Consider the following 23,284-nt stretch of genomic DNA (forward strand, 5'->3'; position numbering starts at 1 on the left):
ATGATTGTAAAATCATAAAATAAATAGAACATTTGTCGTTTTGTCGTGATTAACATATTTTATTTCATCTCTAAGCAAGAAAACGTTTATATTTTCTTGCTTCTCGATGAAATAAAATATGTTATTCACGACAAAACGACAAATATCCTCTATATATTACTTAATGTCTTAAGCTCTCAACCATTACACCACATATATTTGTCTTCATTTTCTTATGTAATAGATATACCTACCTGAATTATCATAATATACTCCAGAAGCATTACTTATTCTTGTATCAAAGTTGGCCATTAAAGGTGCAATATACTGAGTAGCTGTCAGCCATTGATGTAGGAAAGGACTTGTATATAGAAATCCTGAAAAATATTAAAATTGAATTAATTTGATTTAAATAAAAGGACTTGTTGTTTACAAGAAACTTGAAATATAATAAAATTGAATTGAATTGGTTTAAATGATAACTTCAGCAATTTAAAACCATTTACAATCCAATATTAATAGCAAGAGTGTGCTTTTTTATGGTTAAATGAAATGAAATGGGGTTTAAAATCCTGCTTTTCTGCTCCGCGATACATTGTGCTATCACAGACATTTTGAGTGGACAATAGCACAATGGCTTATTACTCTTCTTTCGAATTCCAATTGTCAAGGGTTCTTTTAGGTGCACACCTATGTGTACACAGGATCTCGTTTTTTGTACCATTCAAATGACTAGTGCTACTTGCCATGCTCTCTGTCCTGTACCACTGATGCTGGAAAATCCTCTGGATCTTTCACGGCCAATAACGGGATCTAATCCCATATATCTTATGTCATTCGCAATATTAGCATTACTAATATTACTAATTAGCAGTATTTATTAGAATATAGATTTAGGCCTATGTTTGCATTTTCTACTTACAATAATATCACCATAATTACAACAAGAAAACTTAGTCATCACACATAAATTAAGGCAAGTTTGTTTCCTAATTTGTAATAGGCAAGCACACAGGACGGTAGGACCCACTGAGGATATTTCAATGGGATAATAAACAATATTAAGCATGTATTATGCACATCCTTTTTCTGGCTTCAAATCCCATATAAATCATTATTATTTATTTATACACATGACAAGTCTATAATAAACTCTCTAGACCATAGGATTCCCAAAATTTAATTGGATTTGAACACCTGCAGATTCAAAAATTTAACTTAGACTTGGTTGTCAAGTAACATTGCTATGAAAATAAACGACCCACACTACATCTTCAAACAAGAATAAAGTAATCTGAACGGAATTTTCAATATATTCATTTTTCATTATCTATTTTATTTTTGAACTATTTTAGCATGCAAGAATGAATGGCCAGCTCTTTATCTAAATCTTACATAATGCAACATATGGTTTAATTTTATTTCAATAATTCGCTTGCGCGTAGGGGTCTTTAGCAGTGGGAGGAAACCAGAGGACCCGGAGAAAACCCACCAGGTTGGACAGGCGACCCTACTCCTTGTCACATACAACCGGGGATTCGAAAACACGCCAGTTGACTCAATGACAGACTTTATGGTACAGCGCGCATGTGCTAACCATTCAGCCATTCAGCCATACAACCCCCCATGCATCTTTAAGGGATAACCCTATAATCAACACACTGATGGTCATATACAAACCTCCTGTTGCCACAGTAACATTGGTAATGTTATGTCCATAAAAACGGAATGGAAAATTCAAATCAATTGTCTGAAAAATAAAGTTCAGATCCATTAAAGGATTATATTGCTTTAAGCTGGATAATAATTAATTAACATAAAATGTTATAGACCAGGGATCTTAATCGGCTGTTTTTTGTCGGCTTAAGCCTCTTGAACTTCAATCAAGCTGATTGGTAAAACAATGAACCAGCCACTATGGTAACATAAATCAATCTACTTTTGGCTAAATTACAATGGGTTAATTATTACTTGTTCATTAAGTAGTCAATCAACTTGCTTGCCGGCTACCATAACAGTCATACCTTAGTGAGAATCGGCCATGTGGTTTATAATCTGAGTAATTAGCACGAGTAACGGTAATTTTGATAATTCGGTAAAAAAACAAAACAAGCTTGATGATTATTCATAACAGGTTCAGGAAGCAAATAAGCCACGTGTGGCAATCGAAGGGAGACGATCTAATTGCGTGCCTTCGACGCTCCATATGAATTCCAAGTGTACCAGTAGATATTAAAATAATAATTGGATCATAATTTAATGATTTCAGTGACCAGGTGAATATAATCCTCGGATAGAACATCGAATACAACGAGAAACAGTCATTAATAATAAATAATAATATATTATGAATCTCCAGTGCCGAATCCCCGCTGACAAGTGACATCGGTTGGAATTAAGTCAATAAACCAGCGATGCTAGTTTTAGTTTTAAATAGCGTTTACCATTATGATTTTTTATTTTATACCCATGCTGACAGAGGCTTAATTATTAACATATTATCATTATCATTATTGAAAGCCATATGGCATAGTCATATGGATTTTAATTTTTAAAGCCATGTCAATATTGTCACGTCATGATCACTGTGCTGTGTGTCCATCATGGAAAAATGAATAAAATCATTTGCAAGTTACATGTATGTGATAGAGAAAAAAAAAACACCCTACAAAATGTGTTATGAAGAAATACCATGCTACCGTATCAGCTTATATCCATCGAAAAAAACAAATACAAGTACATTAATTTATTCAGGAATATTACTGACATGAATTTTAAGCCTGTACATGGATTAAATATGGAAAATATTCCGAACGGTGGACCTGTTTGTCGTTATTTTTGTGGTAATTACATACAGTAGTATACGATATTCTTCATAACAAATTACCAAGACTTATTTTTGTTGAAGTCTGGTTATATTAAAGGTAATGGAAGCTTAAAATTTTAAAACCCAGTTCCTACCGGGACCTCATTTGACCCAATTCTGGCCGGTTCAATTCAAAATGGATTAAGAACCCTGTTATAGACGATTAAATTTTTTCTAAATAGTCCACTAAACTCAATTCACTTCAGGCTAAAATAAGATAAGTCATCTATAAATAAGAACTGAGTACATTAACTAATCACATGAATGAAGTTGTCACAATGGAATCCATGCTGTCATAAGGATGTTTATCTTGTCTTCACATCGCTAAGATCTTCATTAACTTTGACATTTTGGATCTTATGTATTTGAGCTAAATTCTTTGTTCGATTAAGTAGTCAGACTGCATTACCTCATCGAATGCTACTTCATTTGGACACTATCAAAGTGCAAATATTCCAGTTATGCCATTTGTATCTCCCTTCAGATATATATGACATGGAATTTTAGACCAAATACAAATTCCAACTAAGGATTTTACCTACAGTATGTGCTGCCAATCTTAAAATCTATTTTCGTGATTTCTATCTATGCCACCTACATATCCAACGAAATACATATGGAAAGGAATTTTTGACCAAACACAAAGTCCAACTAAATGACTAGGAAGTTTTCAAATGCTCTGCCAATCATAAAATTTACTTAATGCTTTTGGATTTTAATTCTAAACTTTCAGTTACATTACCAAATGCAGCGCCTTAATACTAGTATATTGTACTAACCACAGCAGTTCGATGACTCTTTGATAATGTTTTATGTTGTTTAGTGGTGGGCAAATCAATCCAATGTTCATTAATACTGTTAGGCAACACCTTAGATTGATAATAACTATGGTCATCCTGAAACAAAAGAAAAAAACTAGTGACATATGGCATAAGAGATGAAGGCTACAAAATTTTATTTTCAGGGTTCAAGTCTGAATCAATATGTTTTGGAGAAGTCAGGAACTAATGCTAACTTTAAATAGATAATATGATCCACACTGCATGACTGCAACAATACAATCTGATTAAAACACAGATCCTATTTCATTCCGTTTTTATAGTTCAAAATTTCGTTTTACTTGTCTTTACTACACTAGGATCTGGAATGATGTGAATGATGATGTTCTGAATGATGTGAGCTATTAGCCAATGAAACGTTCTGTTACGGCGAGCAATAGGCGTGTTTTGCACAGAACTGTGGGTAATCCACTAGTAACCTCAATGCCGATTGGTTAATCAAATATCTGATGTCATAGGGTCAAAAGCTGCTCGTATGACCTCTGACGCGACCTATCGCTACAAACGGTCAGATCTTCGTGTAGTGTAGGCCATCGGAAGTATAAAAAAACGAAACAAAATATAGATCTGTATTTTAATCAGATTGGCAACAAAAAAATTTTATTTTTCAGATACAAATGATCTAAATTACAATGTGAATAGAAATAACGCAAACTCTTTAACTACCAATCTATTAACTAATTAAATACAAAGTATAAACTTTATCTTTGATCGACCATGTTAATGTACAGTAAACTTTATTTATGATGGTACATAAGGTACAGTAAACTTTATCTTTACAGTACATATACAGTAAACTTCATCTTTGACAGTGCATGTAATTGAAAGGTACAGCAAATCATTATCTTTGAAATTGAAAGATACATGTACGATGTACAGTAAACATAACTGAATATTTTTTGACTAATAAAAAATATAACAAAATTTGTGGACACATCAAATGAGAAGTGTCAATACTTGTTGTATGTGTTCCAGAAAGAGTATGCAGATTGCATAGCCTGGCTCCAACACACCTATTAATTACTTGGTAATGATAGTTTGGACATGTAGTCATGATCAAGTATTGTAACTGATATGCTGGACTGGATCAACCAAGTCTACTTTAAATATTAATTGTGAAACTTACCTCAATGATTTTAGAAATAGGTGTGGTAGTTTGAATAGGAGACGATGTACTGTCTTTTTTCACATCAGTCTTTGCAGTTGTCTAAAAGTAAAATTAATACAAATTTTTAAATATTATGTCTATGTTGAAAGTATAAACGAAAGCTTTAAATGAACAAATCTATTTCAATCCCTCTTAGCTACTGATTAATTTTAGTTTTCTTCTGGTATCTCACGGTTACACTTCCTTCATTATCATATACTGTAGTCCAGTATGTGAAAATCCATCTAAGCCTTGTGGTTTTTTTTTAATTATGGGTTGGGAGGAATGGGCCTGAATACCTCAGTTTACATGTACTGCACACAATACTGTTACATATACCATTTTCAAAATAAAATACTGAACATTTTAAATCTTATGTCAAAACATCAACACAGACTGCATGTTACGACTTAAAATTTGTAAGTTAGGTGAGACAATCTTTATTTAGAGTTATGTACATTGTATAACATACAGTATATTGAATAAATTTTTGAGTAATGATTTCAAGGAGATTTATTAACCTCTTGAGGCAATTAACCAGTCACTATAGTTATGCATGTAACGAAAACAAAAACTTTGTTGTACCGGTATACAGAACCTTTTTTAATTTTATTTTTTTTTTAAAAAAAGCAGAATTCAGAAACTGTTTTTTTCAATTATTAAAAGCAGAATATAGAATCTTTTTATTTTTAATTGCAGAAATGTTCTTAATTCTATCCCAGATTTTATTTTCCATAACACGTCATACTTGTTTAAGCATTCTACCCAGTATACATATGGATGTGGAATTCTTTTACTAACCACAAATTTGATTGCAAATCACCATGCTTCAAGCGTACAGTTCTATCACTATGACTACAAAGATTACAACATCTGTAAACTAGCCAATGAAAGAAGCAGGTGCGTTGTTCCAGACGGCTGGATTATCAAGTCTAGTGTCACACACATATACATACATCACTGTTCTATTTTCATTATTGTTTATATAAATGTTTATTTGATCAAACAAGAATGTGAGAAACCTTTAACAATTTCTAATTAATATTTAAACAGACACAATATAATATATGTTAAAGATACTTTCTCACATACAAACTGCGTGATTTGATGACATATTTGGACTAAAACATATTCAAACTAATTAATCTATCAAAAATTTGCTTCAAATCCATCTCAAAACTTTGCATTTGAAGGGAGATACCCAAAGCTATAAATAAACTGTTGTTAGAAGCCATGTTTGTCAACTAACTTGATCCAGTATTTTTCTAGCAAGATTGAGCGTCTGAACTTTCCATACCGGTACATACTAAATTTGCCATACTTTAATTGGAATTAAAATACAGATGTGACGTCATCCTTTGATGTTGGCATACCATTATTTACAATAATGAACGGGCAACTTGCCAATCGTACATTATCTATACTAGATGAAATATTGGACTCACGTGACATATTTCATTGAAAAGCATGTGCGGGATAGTGTCTGTATTTAATGCTGTTTAATGGTCTCGAGCTAAAGACACTGCGCAATATATTGAAACAACACTCGGCTAAAACGTCTCATGCAGTATCAATATACATGTATTACTTAATGTCTCGCTCTCGACCATTAAACCATACATAACCACCCGACAAATACTTTCGGGACAATGTATGTTTAAATTAATAAATTACAAGCCTATTCCCCTTGTGATCAATTTACATCTGATAGTGATATATTATCTATAACTGATTTAAAGTAGAAGTATAATGTACTGTTTTATATTTTGTTTGCCATTAAAGAAACATAGAATTAAAACAGGAGTAAGATGGAAAATCCCTTATAATTATAAAGCCTCAATATTGTAACGATTAGGTTAAAAGTTGAGTGTCTGACAACAGAAAAAGAAGGGGAATTATTTAAAACTTGCTGTCTGTGGTGTATGTTAAAGCAGTGACCTAATGACTTTAAGATGCAAAATTAATGAGTAAGGCATAATGGGGAGCATCAGTGAGTGAATCCTGGTTCCATTTTAATTTAGAAAGTGCTTTAAACTTAAACACTTATTAATTCAAACAAGATTATTTTTGTACTAAATATGGACTATTTTCATAAAAAAAATGTACAAGTAACAGTAAAGACAAATTTTGAAAAGTAATTATGTATGTTTAGTGATATTTTCACAGTATTCTATTGAATTATAACTCAAGAAGAAGTACATGTATATGCAATAGCCAAGCTAGTCTCTTTAAAAGTAACAAAACAAATAAATTTCTGAATGTCTTTTGAGTTATATGTAAAATATCATAGAGTAAAGTTACTTTTTCAAAATAAATGTTTGAATATCATTAGAAACCATAAAAAAGCAGTTACACAATATAGTTTCAACAAAATTCCCTTTGTTTTGTTTATCCCAATACAAACTTTGTTTTCCATTATCATTAATTTATAAGGTCAAAGACATACTTTGACTGTCTGCACTCGTTCATACTTCATAGACAGGCATGATACTCACAGAGTGCTTTGACAACCTTATTTCCTGGTTTATTGGGTGAAAATGTCTCCATCAATCAATGTTTTATGACTTGGAACAGATGAGACATACAATTTGTGCGACAACAATGTTCGTTTAACATAATAGTTTGCATTTTCCTTTCTTTAAACTATGCATGCTTGACCTTCACCCTGGTGTTGCTTTAATAGTGACACCTAGTGAAGAACTGGATAATGTGGTCACGGAAGTGACAAATTGTTCTCAAAATTTTGACAGAAACAATATTGGATATATTGCTATTTCTTTTGAATGGCTAATTGAAAAGCAATGTAAATTGTAATTTCTAATGACCTTTCAATTTAAAAAAAAAAGACTTTCAAGTTCAAAGTTGGGGATGAACAGTTTTTCAATTTAATGATATCATTTGGAATAATAACTTTGTCAAAATATTGACCCAAAGAAGGTACCATACTTCCTTGTTGATGTACAATAATACATGTATAATTTTGTTTGATAGTTGTGAAAATTTTATATCACATATTCTATGTCTTTGTGAAAGTAGCCCATACATGTACTACTACAGTATGCAAAATTGGGGAGCTGAAATTACTCAAAGGGGTTCCGGGTTCAATCCCGGTGTTGGCCGAGAAAATTTCCCTAGCATCTAGTAGTTCAGATGGGACAAAAAAACGAGATCAGGAGTACACATGCTTATTTTCACCATGGTGACTGTTTCCTAATATGGAAATGTTAAAGCATGAAATTTTAATCAATTATACATAGTCAATCAATATATATATACATGTAGGAAAATATGTGAACAAAAGATCACTCCTAAGATTTTATATAATGGCAAGGAACGCAGTCTACAGGGTGTTCATTTACTACTAGTCTATGCAGTCTACAGGGTGTTCATTTACTACTAGTCTATGATAAGGACATGAACTATGTCCTATAGCAGGTAGCTCTCCTTTACATATTCTGACGAGTTTATGGGGAGGTAGAGTTTGATACGGTCTGACAGTATGTTGTTGATGATATTACTATTATTAACAAGGATGACAATTTGTGGAAGAATCACTCCTATTGTCTTGTAACCATGCAAATATTTTTGTTTATGTACAGGATGGTAATGGTCATAGAAAAAAAAAACTCATTACATAGCATTGTTAGGTGTCAAAGACCGAAAACATCTTTCTACAAAAGTCAACCAACATATTTTGTTACCAAGATCAATGTAATCATCTAAATTCGCAAAGACAGTAGTAATCATCTAAATTCTCAAAGGCGGTATATGACAGAAAAGGAAGAAATAGTTTTACACTCTCGCACAAATTTTGCCCAAAAGTAAATCTTGCATGTATATAATGAACAATTGTCATCAATATTTAATCTGTACATCTGACTGATAATTGTTTGTTAATAATTAATAAACTTTTGAAAACAATCAGCCTAATAATCTTTATATAATGGAACCCAGTTATTACTTCCCATGCTATTTGTTGGTTTCCGACTATTTCTAGGTCAAACAATACACATCAGAGAAGTTATATTATACATTTGTCATACAACATTATATATTCTTATATTACATGGTATTCAGCAAGCAGAAATATTACTGCGATACATATATATACTCAGTCTAAAAATTAAAAAAATATAAAAAGTTGTATTATACCTTCGTCTGGGGAGTTGTGCTTGGAGTAGGTGAAGGTGGAGATGTGTTCACAACTGATACCGTTGTTGATTTCTCTGTCACAGGTACTGGTATGGGTTTCTCTGTCGATGATTGACTTGTTACAGGTATTGATGGTGCTGTTGTTGTTGTTGCTGCTGAAGATACTGGTGAAGCTGTATCATTTGCCTGTCGTTTATACCGATGGTTGCTCTCTAAACTTTGATGTTCTACTACTGTTTGTTTGTGATCAGGTGATATATGCAACTTATATTCAACATCTTAAAAAATAAAAAAAAAAAAATAAATATACTAAAAGAAAAAATGTAATTATAGAATATAGAACAATTTTATACTATTTTTATAAAATTGCTTTTAAGTATGTTACTTTTATGATAGACCCCTATTTGCCTAGCCTACATATAATATAGGAGACATAGTGGGAATTTCCTTAAAGATACATTATGTAAGATTTAGATAAAGAGCTAGCCATTCTTGCTATAATAGTTCGAAAATTGATCATGTAAAATGAATAATTTGAAAATGTCATTCAAATTACTCTATTGCGAGTGAAGATATTAACCCTTTTGGAGGTTCGACAAGACGTGTGCAATAATTTCAACCACCATACTGGTTGTTCGAAGCTAAGTCTCGCTCCTCCATTTTTAGATTAAATCAAAATATGTCTGAACCGTTCTAATCTATTTAATAAAATTGAAGAAATCTGATGCCATCAAGAGTTGATTATGGCCTAGATCAGTTAATTAATGTCTAATTATTAATTTAGAAAACATTTCAGGCCTAAAAAAAAGACTTGCAATAGGCAGATTTAGCTCTAGCATAATGTATGTTTAAATTTACATCAGATTGCATGCACTTCTTCATTAGTCTGATTGGTGCCAAAAACGTTAAATAAATCACTTTTAATTTTCCCTAACCTGCCAGGGTCAGCTACATGTACATACAGTATGTAGCTGGAAGAACAAAGCTATAAATGATCAGTTTCGTAGATAGGATTTTGACATATGACGACTGTACATCATACAGTCTCGATTAATAAGACAAAAGGGGAAGCAATCTTATACGAGAAACAGCAAATATTTACTACCATAGTGCCAATCAAGAAAACTGACAAAAGTAGACTTTAGCGGTATATAGACACTTTTTATGTTGAAAATAAAATTACCCAAGCCATAACTCATGGTAAAATCCAGTTTAAGGTCTGGGTCAAAGAGGCTAAGTTTGGGTAGGAAGGAATGTTCGAGATACCCTGTACAGTGAAAATCTAACACACACACTGTATGACATAACAATACAAAATCAATATGTCAGAAAATTATGTTGTGATAAAATATCATTGTGTATTGGACTGATTACTGATCCTATTAGGGAAGAGGAAATATAAAATAGGCTGGATCTGGATGTTAAAAATCTGGAGCATCCCCCTGTGCAGTTGATTAAATAATGGCATTACTTATATATATTACCCACTCAGACTGAAGTTATCGATTCACGCTTATCATCAAAATAAAAAGGTTTAGTTCTTATCCCAAGACACCAATAAGAGAAAAGAAACCAACCATAATGTACAGTAACATATCTAACAGTCGTAATACATCTTTTTACACAGACGTTTTCTAATAAAACAACAATATATGTACGACGTACGTACATTGTACAATAAGTCAAAAGTTTTCATTGAAAAACTTCTCTATTTCCTAAAGAAGGAAATGAAAGATATACATGTATGAATGATCTACATGTACATTAAAGATACATTAGTTAACAGTTTAATAAAGAGTGGCCATTCTTGCTATAATAATTCAAAAATAGATGACAAAAAGAGAAAATATTGAAAATTTCAGTCCAATTACTTTATTCTGAACGGAGTTGGAAGTTTGGACTAGAAATACATGTAGGCATCAACTGTGTCCGCACCTTCCACAAGAATTGTTGATCTTGTGATTGACAGACCATAACTCCACCCACTTATTCTCGATTACCAAGTAACATTTTCAATTGTTATGGTACCCTCTCTTGGTAGGCCTTTCATCACCAGTTTCCGGTAGTGACGTCAGTGACTAATGGTAAATGTTAGCTTAGTCGGCCATTTCTTGATTTAATTTTAAATAGACGACTGTTTAAATCCAAGCTGTATCCAAGCCATCCAAGGGTCTACAGAGTTGATTTTAAGCTTGTCATTAAAAAAGGGTCTAATTAATATTTCTATAACATCTGAAGCCTAAATAAAGACTTGCAATAGGCAGATTTAGCTCTTGCATAATGTATGTTTAAATTTATAGTATATGCACCAAGTTACAAATGTATCTTTTGCTAGTCTACAAGACAATCATATTCGACATGCCCAATAGTATATATATGTTAGGAGCATGATCTTCCTATTTATTGAGCGAATATCGACAAAGAATCTATAGGCAATTCTTTGAAAGCCGAAAATCATAATTGTATAATCAATATGATTTAGTAAAAAAACAAAGCTGTATATCTTTGTACATATAGATGTTCATAAGCAGAACTGCACTGTGTTTTAATTACAATATAGGTGGAAAGGGGAAAGTAAGAACAACAAAAAGTCCCTGAGAACTTTCACACAGATTCCCTTCCTCAAACACCTGATATCTAATTATACACAGATCAAAAGCTTAATTAAAATTTCCAAATACATGTACATCTCATCTATGTTTCCCTGATCTTTCTAACCTTCTATGTATGCTGGAATTTGCCCTAATGCATATTACCTATATTGCCAAAAATTAAGAACCAGTTATCAATACAGTGCAAGTGATCATTGTAATTGTACAGTATGGGTAGATACTGTAAATCATACGAAGGTCTAAAATAGTCTTCTAAAAGACCTTTCAGACTGTGTCGGAATACATGTACATATGTATATATATGTATTTATGAAAATAAAAAAAAATCCCCAAAAAATCATGCAAAAACAGAGTTTAAATATTCTGATTCTCCTTGTAAACAACAATAGCCTTGACAATGGCTAGGGACTACCGGTAATACAAACTGTATAATTCTTTATTCTGGTTAATGTTATTAGTTTGTTCCTCTCTAGGCTGGTATTTTAATATAATTATATATAACTGTTTCTATAGACCAGTAACATTTCTAAAAGACAGCTTTTGACATTTATCTTTAACTGTATTCTAATATTTCAATATTATCAATAAATTTCAATAGGTCTATGTTTTGTATTGATCTCTTAAATTTAATAACAATCGACACCAACAAAGATTAGTTTAACAATTTTTTTCCAATCATTATTAGTACATGTACCACAGCCATTTGTCAACCAAGAACTACATGTATAACCAAATGCCCTGTGAAGAATTTCACAAAATCTTGTTTTATTGTGATTATTAAGGTTTTGGATCTACTGAACATGGTAGATAATTTTAATAATTTGGCTGGATATTCCTTCTGAGAATTATCTTCTGTGTTTATTGGTATATTCATCTTTGATTGATCACACACTATAACAATGTTTATAACCATTTATAAATTAATTTTCTACACATAAAAACTACAATGAAAACTAATATCGATTAGTCTCTTTTAAGGTAAAATTTAATTACGTAATTTCATGGCATGTACTTGTAAATAGATAGGTACTCATTTGCACTTCCTGTCTGGGCAGAAATAAGAGACCAATGAATCTACATGCAATATATGCTTAAGGGGTTAATCATTATTATTGGTATAAACTTATTAAAGGCAGAGTTAATTATTAACACACCACAACAATGAAACAAAAAATAAATAATAGACCATATACATATACATATTTAGGTAGGTTAAGATGTAATTTAACACCAGGGTAGGTATTTAATCACCATGACAAAGAAAACAGCTAACTCATGGTGGTCATATTATATCTTATACCTTATTTCAATTAGTCATACAAACAAATATAGTTACATACACTTCAGATACTGTAGGCAGTGAAGGGACTTGACAATACAAGAAATGTTAATAGATCTTCATGATATCTGCCCAAACTACGAGATTCTGTGTAGTACTACAAATTAACGAAATGATCACTCCTAGTGTGGAACCTTGAATTTAGCATTAACAATATGCATAAAAAGGGTAAAAAAATGAGTCCTATATCCTCAAATACAAGAGGCCACCTGACAAAGCATGAAAAGTTTTTGGATAATGTAAAAAAAAACATGTACATATACAACCAAACAATTAAATCTCAACTAAAAAAGCCACTTTATGCTTTTCCCTTTAAAACAATAACAGCATACGCTATACAGATAAATAAGACACCAGTCAACATAATTATTTATGTTATACATATATGTATATGGTCTGTTTACCACCATCAATAGATAGATAAAACCAGGATATCTGACAAAGGCCTATGTATGTCATACACTTTAGTATCACAATATCCTTCATGAATTCATACCCACATACAACTATAATAAATAATTCAAAAATAATATGTTGGTAAAATTTATATTAAAGATACAATGCACACAAAATCACAAAAAAAAAAATCTTATTTAGATTTAACAAAAAAATATAGAATAGATCAGACGTTCTTTGTACCATCTTTACGTACAGTACATGTACCAAATGTCATGGATAGTAATTAAGATTTATTGTTCAGTCAGACGTTGACAGACAATTACCACAGAATATTTAAATGGCAGCATGAAATCAACAGAAAGTAATGTGAACTTTAGATGACCATAAATGTAACTGTATGCCTTTTGCCATTTGCCATTTATTCTGGAACCTTGCATCTTTAATTGAAGTTTAGAACCTTTATTATCATTCAGACAGTGGGTTGAGAACTTGAGTGGGATGTCTGCCATAGAGTACAGTGGACAACTCCAAATCCAGGGTTAATAAGACTATGCCTACAAATCATGGCAATCATAGACTATTCTATGTTCTCCATTTACATATTTCAGACAATTTCTAACTTTTAATTGCTTAATCCATGCTAAAATGTACATAAATTGATTATTAGATAATCTCCCCTGTTGGATTTAATAAAATCAAAAAGAGGCTTGTCAAAAGATATTAGCATATTTGATTTACACTGTCTGAAGAGGATGCTGAATGTTGTCAAATTTTCATCTAATACTTTACGGAACTGAATCCGTTGATATTTCTTTTAGAGATTCTATTGTCACAACATTGTAGTGTGCAACCGATTAAAAATCCCTCAATTGACAATCCAAGACTTTATTGACTAATTAATGTAATATATATTCACAATTTTTTCAGTATTAACTCTTTCATCTGCTCAACTAAGGTCCTAAATTCTGTATTCTTTTATTCAATTGTAAATATATAGGCGTTTCGTCACATTGTAAAAACCTGCATCTGTTGAAAGGTAACTGATGCATCAGTGAACCCTGTATGACAGATGTGCTCACTTTAAATATCATTTTGTTCTCTGTGTATTCAAATTCAAAACATGAAAATGTATGCCACAAGTTCTTAGAAAGTGTGCATAGAGCATAAAATCCGCTTCATTTTGATTTTAGGCAGTTGCAATTACTTAAATAAAGCTCATCTAAAAATGTTAAATGAACCAATATTTTGAAATGTAGACTTCTTCAATTTGGATTTTAAAAATGTACATGTTTGTTGTGGGATGACAAGCTGTTTAAAATATTATATCAAAAATTAAATCCAATATTGACATATTTTAACATATGTATCTACACAGTAAGCCAAAAATGAAACTAAAATTAGTAAACAAGCTGAATTCCTATTAATCTTTGCTACATTAAATAGTACAGAGCTACGTAGCACTATCACTAATCGGAATAGCATGCATCAGACGAACCCAATTACTATACTATATTTGGCACTAAATCAAGTAGAGTAGGAATTGGTGATTTAACGGCTGCTTCATCAGTAGTGATCACAGTCATTAAATCAAACAGGTTTATTAGCTCCTTTAATTGATAGATAGCTAATTACACGAAATAACAAGGGTGGCTACATGGTTTATCAAATCATACACAGATTTATATAAACAATCAATTAAATCACTCTTTGCTAAAGTTGAGAATAAGAATTAACACCTTTCTGATTACCATACACAGTTTAACCTGAGGTTACCATTGATGAAATGAACATTGATGTAGAAGGAATGTTCCCTGTATGGATATGTCATGATCATCCACTTGTACACAGTAGTTTTATACTGTGTCCATATACCGACATTAAAACCATTGATCAAAATCAATGAGTTAAAGGAGTTAACTAAAATATAGAGAGAAATGGGTATTAAGCAAGAAGCTTTAATGATCTGGAGATGGCATGATGTCATTTTACCAATAATATGACAGAAGCCAGTGACGCCATTTTGGTTATAACCCAAAACATTAAAATTAATTGGTTGTGTGAAGTAAATAAAACTTTTTTTTTTTAAAACATGAGAGTAACATAATACAGACACAGTACCTAATTATCCTAGAGGAAAATTGTTTTACACAGTAAAAGCCAACACATATAAATAAATAATAAATCGTGTAATGTCTCTATGAAGTTATAGAATTAAAAATATCGTCTCAATCAGAGTAGCCTATATACAGCAGATTGTATAGATTTATGAATATACAGTTATAATAAAGCATGTAATTTCTATAAAGTTATAGAATTAAAAATAGCCTACATATGTACATATACAAGAGATTGTATAGATTTATGAAAATTTCAATACACATAATATATTTCATATCTAATAAAATGAAATGAATGATTGACATATTGAAAATACTGTGTTATTAGAATATTATGTAAGAGAGGTTATATGAGCGCATGGCTTCATAGAGGCGTGCTTGGCGGGTGAGCAGGGTATGTAGGCTGTGTATGCAAAAACAAAATAAACCGGGAATGATTGATAACACTCGAATTCGGTGAGATTTCCAACCAGGGTATAGAGGTGTGTGAGTGTGTGGCTACATGTATATGCCCTCTGTACGTACATGCACCATTAAACAATCTTCCTTGTTCATTGGCTTTAATCCTCTGTGGGACAGGAAAATATAATATAGAGCTGCTGGTGATCGACTTATTGTATGGTTGGTATCAAATTTGATCAGATTTTCGATTTTAAAAAGTTTGCAACCATTTAGGATCATAATTCTGCATTTAGCCCCAGATTAAAATTGTCAGGGTGGACTGTGTAGTTCTGTGCCCTTAGACCAACTGGCTTCATTGGGCCCCCATGGTGGTTAACAATAAGTGACATAATGAGAAAACAAAACTAGTTTGATTTACTTGCACCTCACTCACATACATGTAGGTTATTCTTCTCCTCAGATTAAGGCCTTTATTTTTTCAGTGGATACGAAGATGAATTTTAGTTATTTCGAAAACAAAAAATATATGTCCAATTATGTTATGCGCATCTGAGCTTAACAATTGCATTCACAGAAAGTTACGTCCCAAAAAACTAATAAAGCAATGAGACACGAAAAAAAAAATGGCACCCATAAAGCAGAATGGCTAATCTTAGAGTGGCATCAGACAGGTTTATTACATTGATTTTAAATGTTTTATCCATTAGTCAATTTAAAGCCCAAAAACTGTCATACAATGTAAATTGGCAAAAATGTAATGGGATTCAGGCACCTTATTTTGTTGACCAGAAGGCAAAAGGATTTCTTTCACAAGAAATATTATATTTCTTTTTTTTTTTTACATTGACTGTCTACACGGAACAACCCTGCATATTGTCAAAATAATTTGAGAGACGCTGTTTTGGGTTAACCAATATGGCGTTGACGATTTCACCAAAATGATGTCATGCCCCCTCCACATCATTAAAACTTCTTGGTCTTAAGCCATTTTTGGTCTAAAATATGGTATAATTATATTTCAATAGCTCGCTTGCGCATAGTAGGCAACATCTTTAGCAGTGGAAGGAAACTTGAGGACCCATTACTGAATTACTAAGTCTTTGTTATATTTAGAAAGGAATATAGACAGAATTAGAAAGTAAATATTGATTTCTTCTGATCAAACTTATATAAAGCATAAAAGAAATCTAAATTTGATTCTATTTTTGTCTGGTTTATATTAGGAAAAAGATACCTGAGAATCGTATAAAAAATTTAAACTTATCAAATTAAATATGGACAATATGCAACATCTTATGTCATATTTATGCACAATACTTTGTTCATCAAGATCCCTACTGATCACTGTATGATGTCTTTACTTGCCACAAATGGCATGAAATACAAATGTTGTTTTATACAACTAAGCTTATACAGTGTACATTTAGAGATGTCACTGCGAGCATGTTATCATACAATTAGAGATGTCATTGTTAACATGTTATCATACATTGTCACAGTTATCATACATTGTCACAGTTATCAATAACATATTCTCATACATTTAGAGATGTCACTGTTAACATGTTATCATACATTTAGAGATGTCACTGTTAACATGTTATCATACATTTAGAGATGTCACTGTTAACATATTATTGTTCATTTAGAGATGTCACTGTTAACATGTTATTGTACATTTAGATATGTCACTGTTAACATATTGGTAAATGTACATTTCGAGATACATGTATCAGTTTAAACATATTGATAAATGTACAGTTAGACTACAGATGTCATTGTAATTATACATTTTTATTGTGCATTTAATAATGTCGGTCACTGTGAAATCCATAAATGTTGATACATGTACTGTACATGTACCTTTAGAGATGACATTATGAACATTACAATGTCTGAGCTTATTCAAAATACTTTATAGAGATATGTCACTGTGAACACTACAAAACTACAAACGTTACAATGTGTGATACATTTTAACTATGTCGTTGTGATTCAGTATGTATACTATGAATCGATGATACATGTTGAGATGTCACTGTGATTATGTTATGATACATTTAGAGATATCACTAGACACGGAACATGTATGTCACGAAATATGATGTGCACGGAATATGCTGCTCTAATTTATAGATTGTTTGTTCATGTAGTAATAAAAGACTGGTAAATCAATATAATCTGATCTCATATTAACAATCAATATTGACTATATTCTCCATTCCCACACAATATCTTAACATAATCATGGTTTAAGCTTTATTGGCTAAAAGTAACTTTAATCTGATGGTAACCACTACAATATCATTTTCATCTTAAATACCATTTATTATATGTAGGCCACTTTACAAACCCTGAATATAGTACAATATATGTAAGTTATATTAATAGTGATGTACATGCACCATGCTTTAGTGGCATTTAATTACAACTAGAGCTGAATAATAACTTCAATAAATCAATATATCGCAATATGTAAATTTTATTGACAATATTTTTTTTTTACCTTAAAAAATACTGCAACAATCTAATATATTGTTTGACTATAGATTATCGCCATTCCTTCAACAATATTCTCTCAAGGATTATTGCTTTTTATTGAAACAAAGTATAAATCAGATTGGTCATACATAAAAATTCATGCTTCATAAATTCATACTCGAGGGAGCTGTATTAACGCATCACTTTTTTGTTTAACTAGAGCTGGACAATAACTTCTGTAAATCAATATATCGGAATATGTAAATTTTATTGACAATAATTGTTTGATACTGCAATAATCCTATACATTGTACATGTATATCACTTGACTCTATATCTCTTTCCCTCATAATATTCTTTGAAAGAATATTTTATATTTTATCTGAACTTATGTGATTTAAATTTATATGCTTCTCATAGAAATTTATTTAAAGGGTTTGCCACCTCTTTTCGAGCCTTTTGTGCTGAAGCAATAAAATATTGCAATAATGGCAATATATTGGGGATTTTTATATTGATATCGCAATAATGAAAAATTACTATCCACTTTGGCCGTTTTAGGATTAACAAACACATTGTTCAATTTTATTTCAATAATTCGCTTGCATTTTGCATGTACATGTAGGGGTCTTTAGCAGTAGGAGGCAACCCTAGTACCCAGAGAAACCCCGGTACGGGACAATTCGTCCCTGGACAACTTGTTCCCTGACGATTCGTCCTGACCCCGGATGATTGGTCCTGAGGATAATTTGTCCCCGAACAAATCATCCCCTACATGTAAGTCTATTTGTCCTCTAGCACTATTCGTCACCTTGCACTATTCATCCTACATGTACATGTATATGAAGGCCAAATGGAGGAAGAAATTAGTAGTCCCCCCACCCCCTTCCTGCTTGAAGACTAATTTTTACTGCCAATTTTGAAATAAACTAGAACTTCCTTGCAATTTATACAGGTAACTACGGTACTCAAATCAAGGGATTCAAGTGAATTACATTTGTACATGTATATTTAACACTAACTCTCCAATGACATGCCAACCCAGAAGTAGAAGTAACTGGGTGTTAAACTATGACACCATTCACGAAATATTCAGTCCCACTTCTTGACATACATGTAGTTTTGTTCATTTATTATATTAATTAACATTCTATGCCAATATTCCAAATCCCATCTTGGGGCCTCCATATTTCAATTAAGGTCCTTCTTCTTGCTAAGTTTGGAACACTAAAAAGTGTATACAAAAAGCCATTAGAAAAAAATTAATATGTATTTATAATAGATTTTTTTTTGCTTTTATGTAATGTAAGGCTTCCATAGAGAGCAAAACTAAAGTAAAACTCCACCCATATGGCATGTGAATAGAAATGTTTTACATAAGCCTTTACTACTGAGCTGAAAGCTAATACTAGACAAGCACAGTATAAAGCAAATTTAAATTTAGAAATAGAATGTGACATAAGTTAGTGGTCTAAACAATACCAGTAAGCTTATTAAGAAACCAGTTGTCAATTATATCAAAAATATTTTTAAGTTAACTGTGACCATATACGTAAGTCACAATTGACCATGTAATTTAAAGATGTCCCAGTTTTTATAAGGTATTTCAATTTAAGAAGTGTGCTTAGTGTTTACACTAGTCTGAGGTCAAAATATAAAGCCCTTTAGGTTACGGTACATAACAAAGCATGAATAACGGATGGTGCTTGAAATGAATATTTGTAAGACATGTTTGCTGTTCAGAAGCATTCAACACTTTAAAAATTTGAGAAAAAAAAGAAATCATTGTTACAAGTTCACAAATAAAATTATCTAGACATTTGAGTACCTACATGTACATACAAATTATAGAAAATGTAGGACATATAAAATAATTTGAAACCAAAAAGGGGGAGAGGGGGAATTGCTGTCAGGACCTCTTCTTGATTCACTTGAAATCATACATGTATTTAGATGAGCTTTAGCTTTTTATTCAATTTTTGGCCCTATTATTTTTTTTTTTGAATAACTCTTTTCATCAATTCCTCTGTGCCCAGATACATGTACATGTAAATATTATTGTAGAAATAATAAGGTACGATATTTCACTGTCACATGTAGGTAAAGGATTAAGCAGTGGGTTATATATGTAAATATCTTACAGAAAAGGATTAACTCTCCTACCATTAGAGAAATCTTTTTATATATGACAGCGTCAGCAGGCCTACAACTAGTACATGTACTCTAAAATTTTTAACTTTGTTCTGCACATGTAATAATAATATCGATAAAAAAATCAGTGCTGGACAAAATGACAAGCACCTAATTTTTGTCAGTGACAGGTACTGGTATCTTATTTCATTTCCAGACTTGTACAACATGAGAACAACCTTCACATGTAAATGGCTTAAAGGCTCAATAACTGAATAATATGTTCTAATCTTTATTCTGGTCAACAAATTGTACTATTTTACAATATTCCAATTAATTGATGATACAAATTTCATCTTAACACACCTAATTTAAAAAATTGGAAAAATTCAACTAAATCATGATTTGAAAAGCCGAACGTGAAGCTTTTCAAATGTGACATGGATTTAAAAATATTTTTGAACCCTCTGGACAAGTAACAAGTAAAATAGGATTTAACGGATAATTTACACAACAGGTAGGACACTAACACATCTAGTACTTAGAATAAGGCTATTTTTTATTTTCTGGAGCTGTCAAGCCAGCAAGAGTGTTATTGTCCCTTTAAGGCAAGCATTTTATGTACATGTAGGTACTGGTACACATACGTCTTGGGCTATAAGTAGAGGATGGTTCGGAATTTCTTGTTTCAAATTTCTAAAGTGTTAAATTGTTTTTATCAGTTTACATGTCTTACAAATTTTTTATTTTAAGAACCATGATTCAATCATGCTGTATGCTTCATCATATAAAAATTCATAATCAAATACATGTATGTACACATAATATATCCAAACCAGGAAATAAGACACATGTCACAGACAAATGTCATGTACAAATTCATACTCCGCAAGGATCAATCTCTCTAAAGCCTGTCATTTTGTCTAGCACAAAGTTCAAATTGTCAATAGAACAAAAATCATTATTTCTAGGCCTTTACATTTAATAGTTGTTATACTGATATGTAAATTCATCATGTTTTATGATTTGTATTCAATGAGTATGACTATAATTTACCAAGCTTATGTGTTAGCCCTCAAGAAATATAAGAAATCTTGGTTAAAGACCATAATAAATCCCACCACATCCCTGGATAAATAAAATCAAAATCAAATCACTAGTGGCACAGTCAGCTTATTTCACATTAAAGACAGCTACAATAGGAATAGAAATTAGATTATAGTGCTGTCTGATTAAATCAGAATATCAATCATTCAATCAAATATTCTTTTTTTTCTCACATATGTAGACCATGCCTGTCTTCTATAAGACATCATCAAAGCTTCTTAACACATTTCTTTCATTTACTGGGTTATTTGCCATCATCAAAAGTAGTGAAATAAACTTTGATTAAGCTTTTTTTTATACAGTGAATAATATAAAAAGGCATATCTGTATTCTACATTCTTTTCCTTAGGTTTGTTTTGTGCAGTATTGGTTTCAAATAAATGTCTTGAGCTCATTGATTTGGGTAATGATTTGATTTAGGGTTTGACAAAATGAAACGTTAAAACAATATTGGGCATACTACCTGCATAATAATTAAAATTTTCACAAATTAGGTTTTATAAATCCATCATGGATAGGGCCTATATAGGACAACTACACGTATCTAAAGGGGGGGGGGGGCACATACATGTCATGTACTCAGATAATAAACAAGAGTTTGTTAGGCATCAAGGGTGTATAGAAGCTGGACATGCAATGACCTTACATGTAATACTATAATACAGATCATTTTGTTTGGTGGGTGCGGCATGAAAAAAAAAAATTGTCTGATTGTTCAAGGAACATAACTCTGTCAATCATTATCGGAAATCTTTGAAAATCAAAGGCAATCTCAGAAGTCAAGAGCCATAACATAAAATAGACTCCCTTGTCTCATGAACTTAAACACTGCTAATAAAATTTAAGTCAATTAGTAGATGCCTTACTTTTGCCTCTAGGACATTCACTGCATAAGATTTTAGAAAATTATTGGAAATCATTGAAAACCAATCAGCCTTTTTTTATATACTGTAAAGGCAATTGGATGGCAACATTAGGATCTATAGTAATCTTCGAAAAAACATTTTGATGGACCTCTTTTTAATGGGACTGAATCCAGGTATTTTCTGAATTTGTTTTTTTTAATGAAACGTTAAATAATTGATAAAAATACATTACTTCTAGATTGTTTTTTCTTTTTTTATAAGCACCTCTACCTGTCCAAAATGACCTATTAAACCGCATTTTACTGGCAATCAAAGTCTTGGCAGCAGTAGTAAAGTGAAATTTCATGACATGCCAAGGCACCAAAATCCATAGAATTCTATTAGAATAAGATTTCTAAATTCTAAGGGTTGGTCAATCATACTGGTCTAGATTTGCTATAGTACGTACAGTAAAAATATCATTCATAACAATTTATTATGGTACATTTTTAAGTAATTCTTTCAATTTTGTATCTAATTTTAAAAATGGAACAAGATATATCTATTTATATAATAATCAATATTATATAATTATAAGACATTTTTATTACAGTACGGTAGCCTCCTTGTTTACAACTTGGATGGATTAAAATTTAAGTAAAAACAACTCTCATAACAAAAACCATAAACAGTGATTAATTGGGAATCTATACTGAATAAAACCAATATTAATATCAATATTTCAGATGTGTGGAACAAGGAAGATAGTTACGAAACAGGATTGAGTCTACATGACTTGTCAGTTTTCAGTCTGTCAGGTAAGGTCAGCAGGTAGAGTTCTAATTAAAATACCTCCATTAACAATCGCC

General features: G+C 31.5%; 1 protein-coding gene across 4 annotated transcripts in view; it reads right to left on the reverse strand.

Annotated features, from left to right (window-relative positions):
* LOC126831978 (plexin domain-containing protein 2) overlaps nt 1-23,284 on the reverse strand; it is a 45,080-nt gene that overhangs the window by 21,575 nt on the left and 221 nt on the right. For all 4 annotated transcript variants that reach the window (XM_050562660.2, XM_050562659.2, XM_050562657.2 and 1 more), the window contains exons 2-6: nt 8,984-9,261; nt 4,811-4,891; nt 3,625-3,741; nt 1,660-1,729; nt 234-356 (exon numbers count right to left, since the gene is read on the reverse strand). In XM_050562660.2, the coding sequence (XP_050418617.2) occupies nt 234-356; nt 1,660-1,729; nt 3,625-3,741; nt 4,811-4,891; nt 8,984-9,261 (669 nt within the window). The remainder of the gene's footprint in view (nt 1-233; nt 357-1,659; nt 1,730-3,624; nt 3,742-4,810; nt 4,892-8,983; nt 9,262-23,284) is intronic.

Source organism: Patella vulgata, chromosome 9, assembly GCF_932274485.2.
Source record: "Patella vulgata chromosome 9, xgPatVulg1.2, whole genome shotgun sequence".
In the NCBI taxonomy this organism is placed as follows: domain Eukaryota; kingdom Metazoa; phylum Mollusca; class Gastropoda; family Patellidae; genus Patella; species Patella vulgata.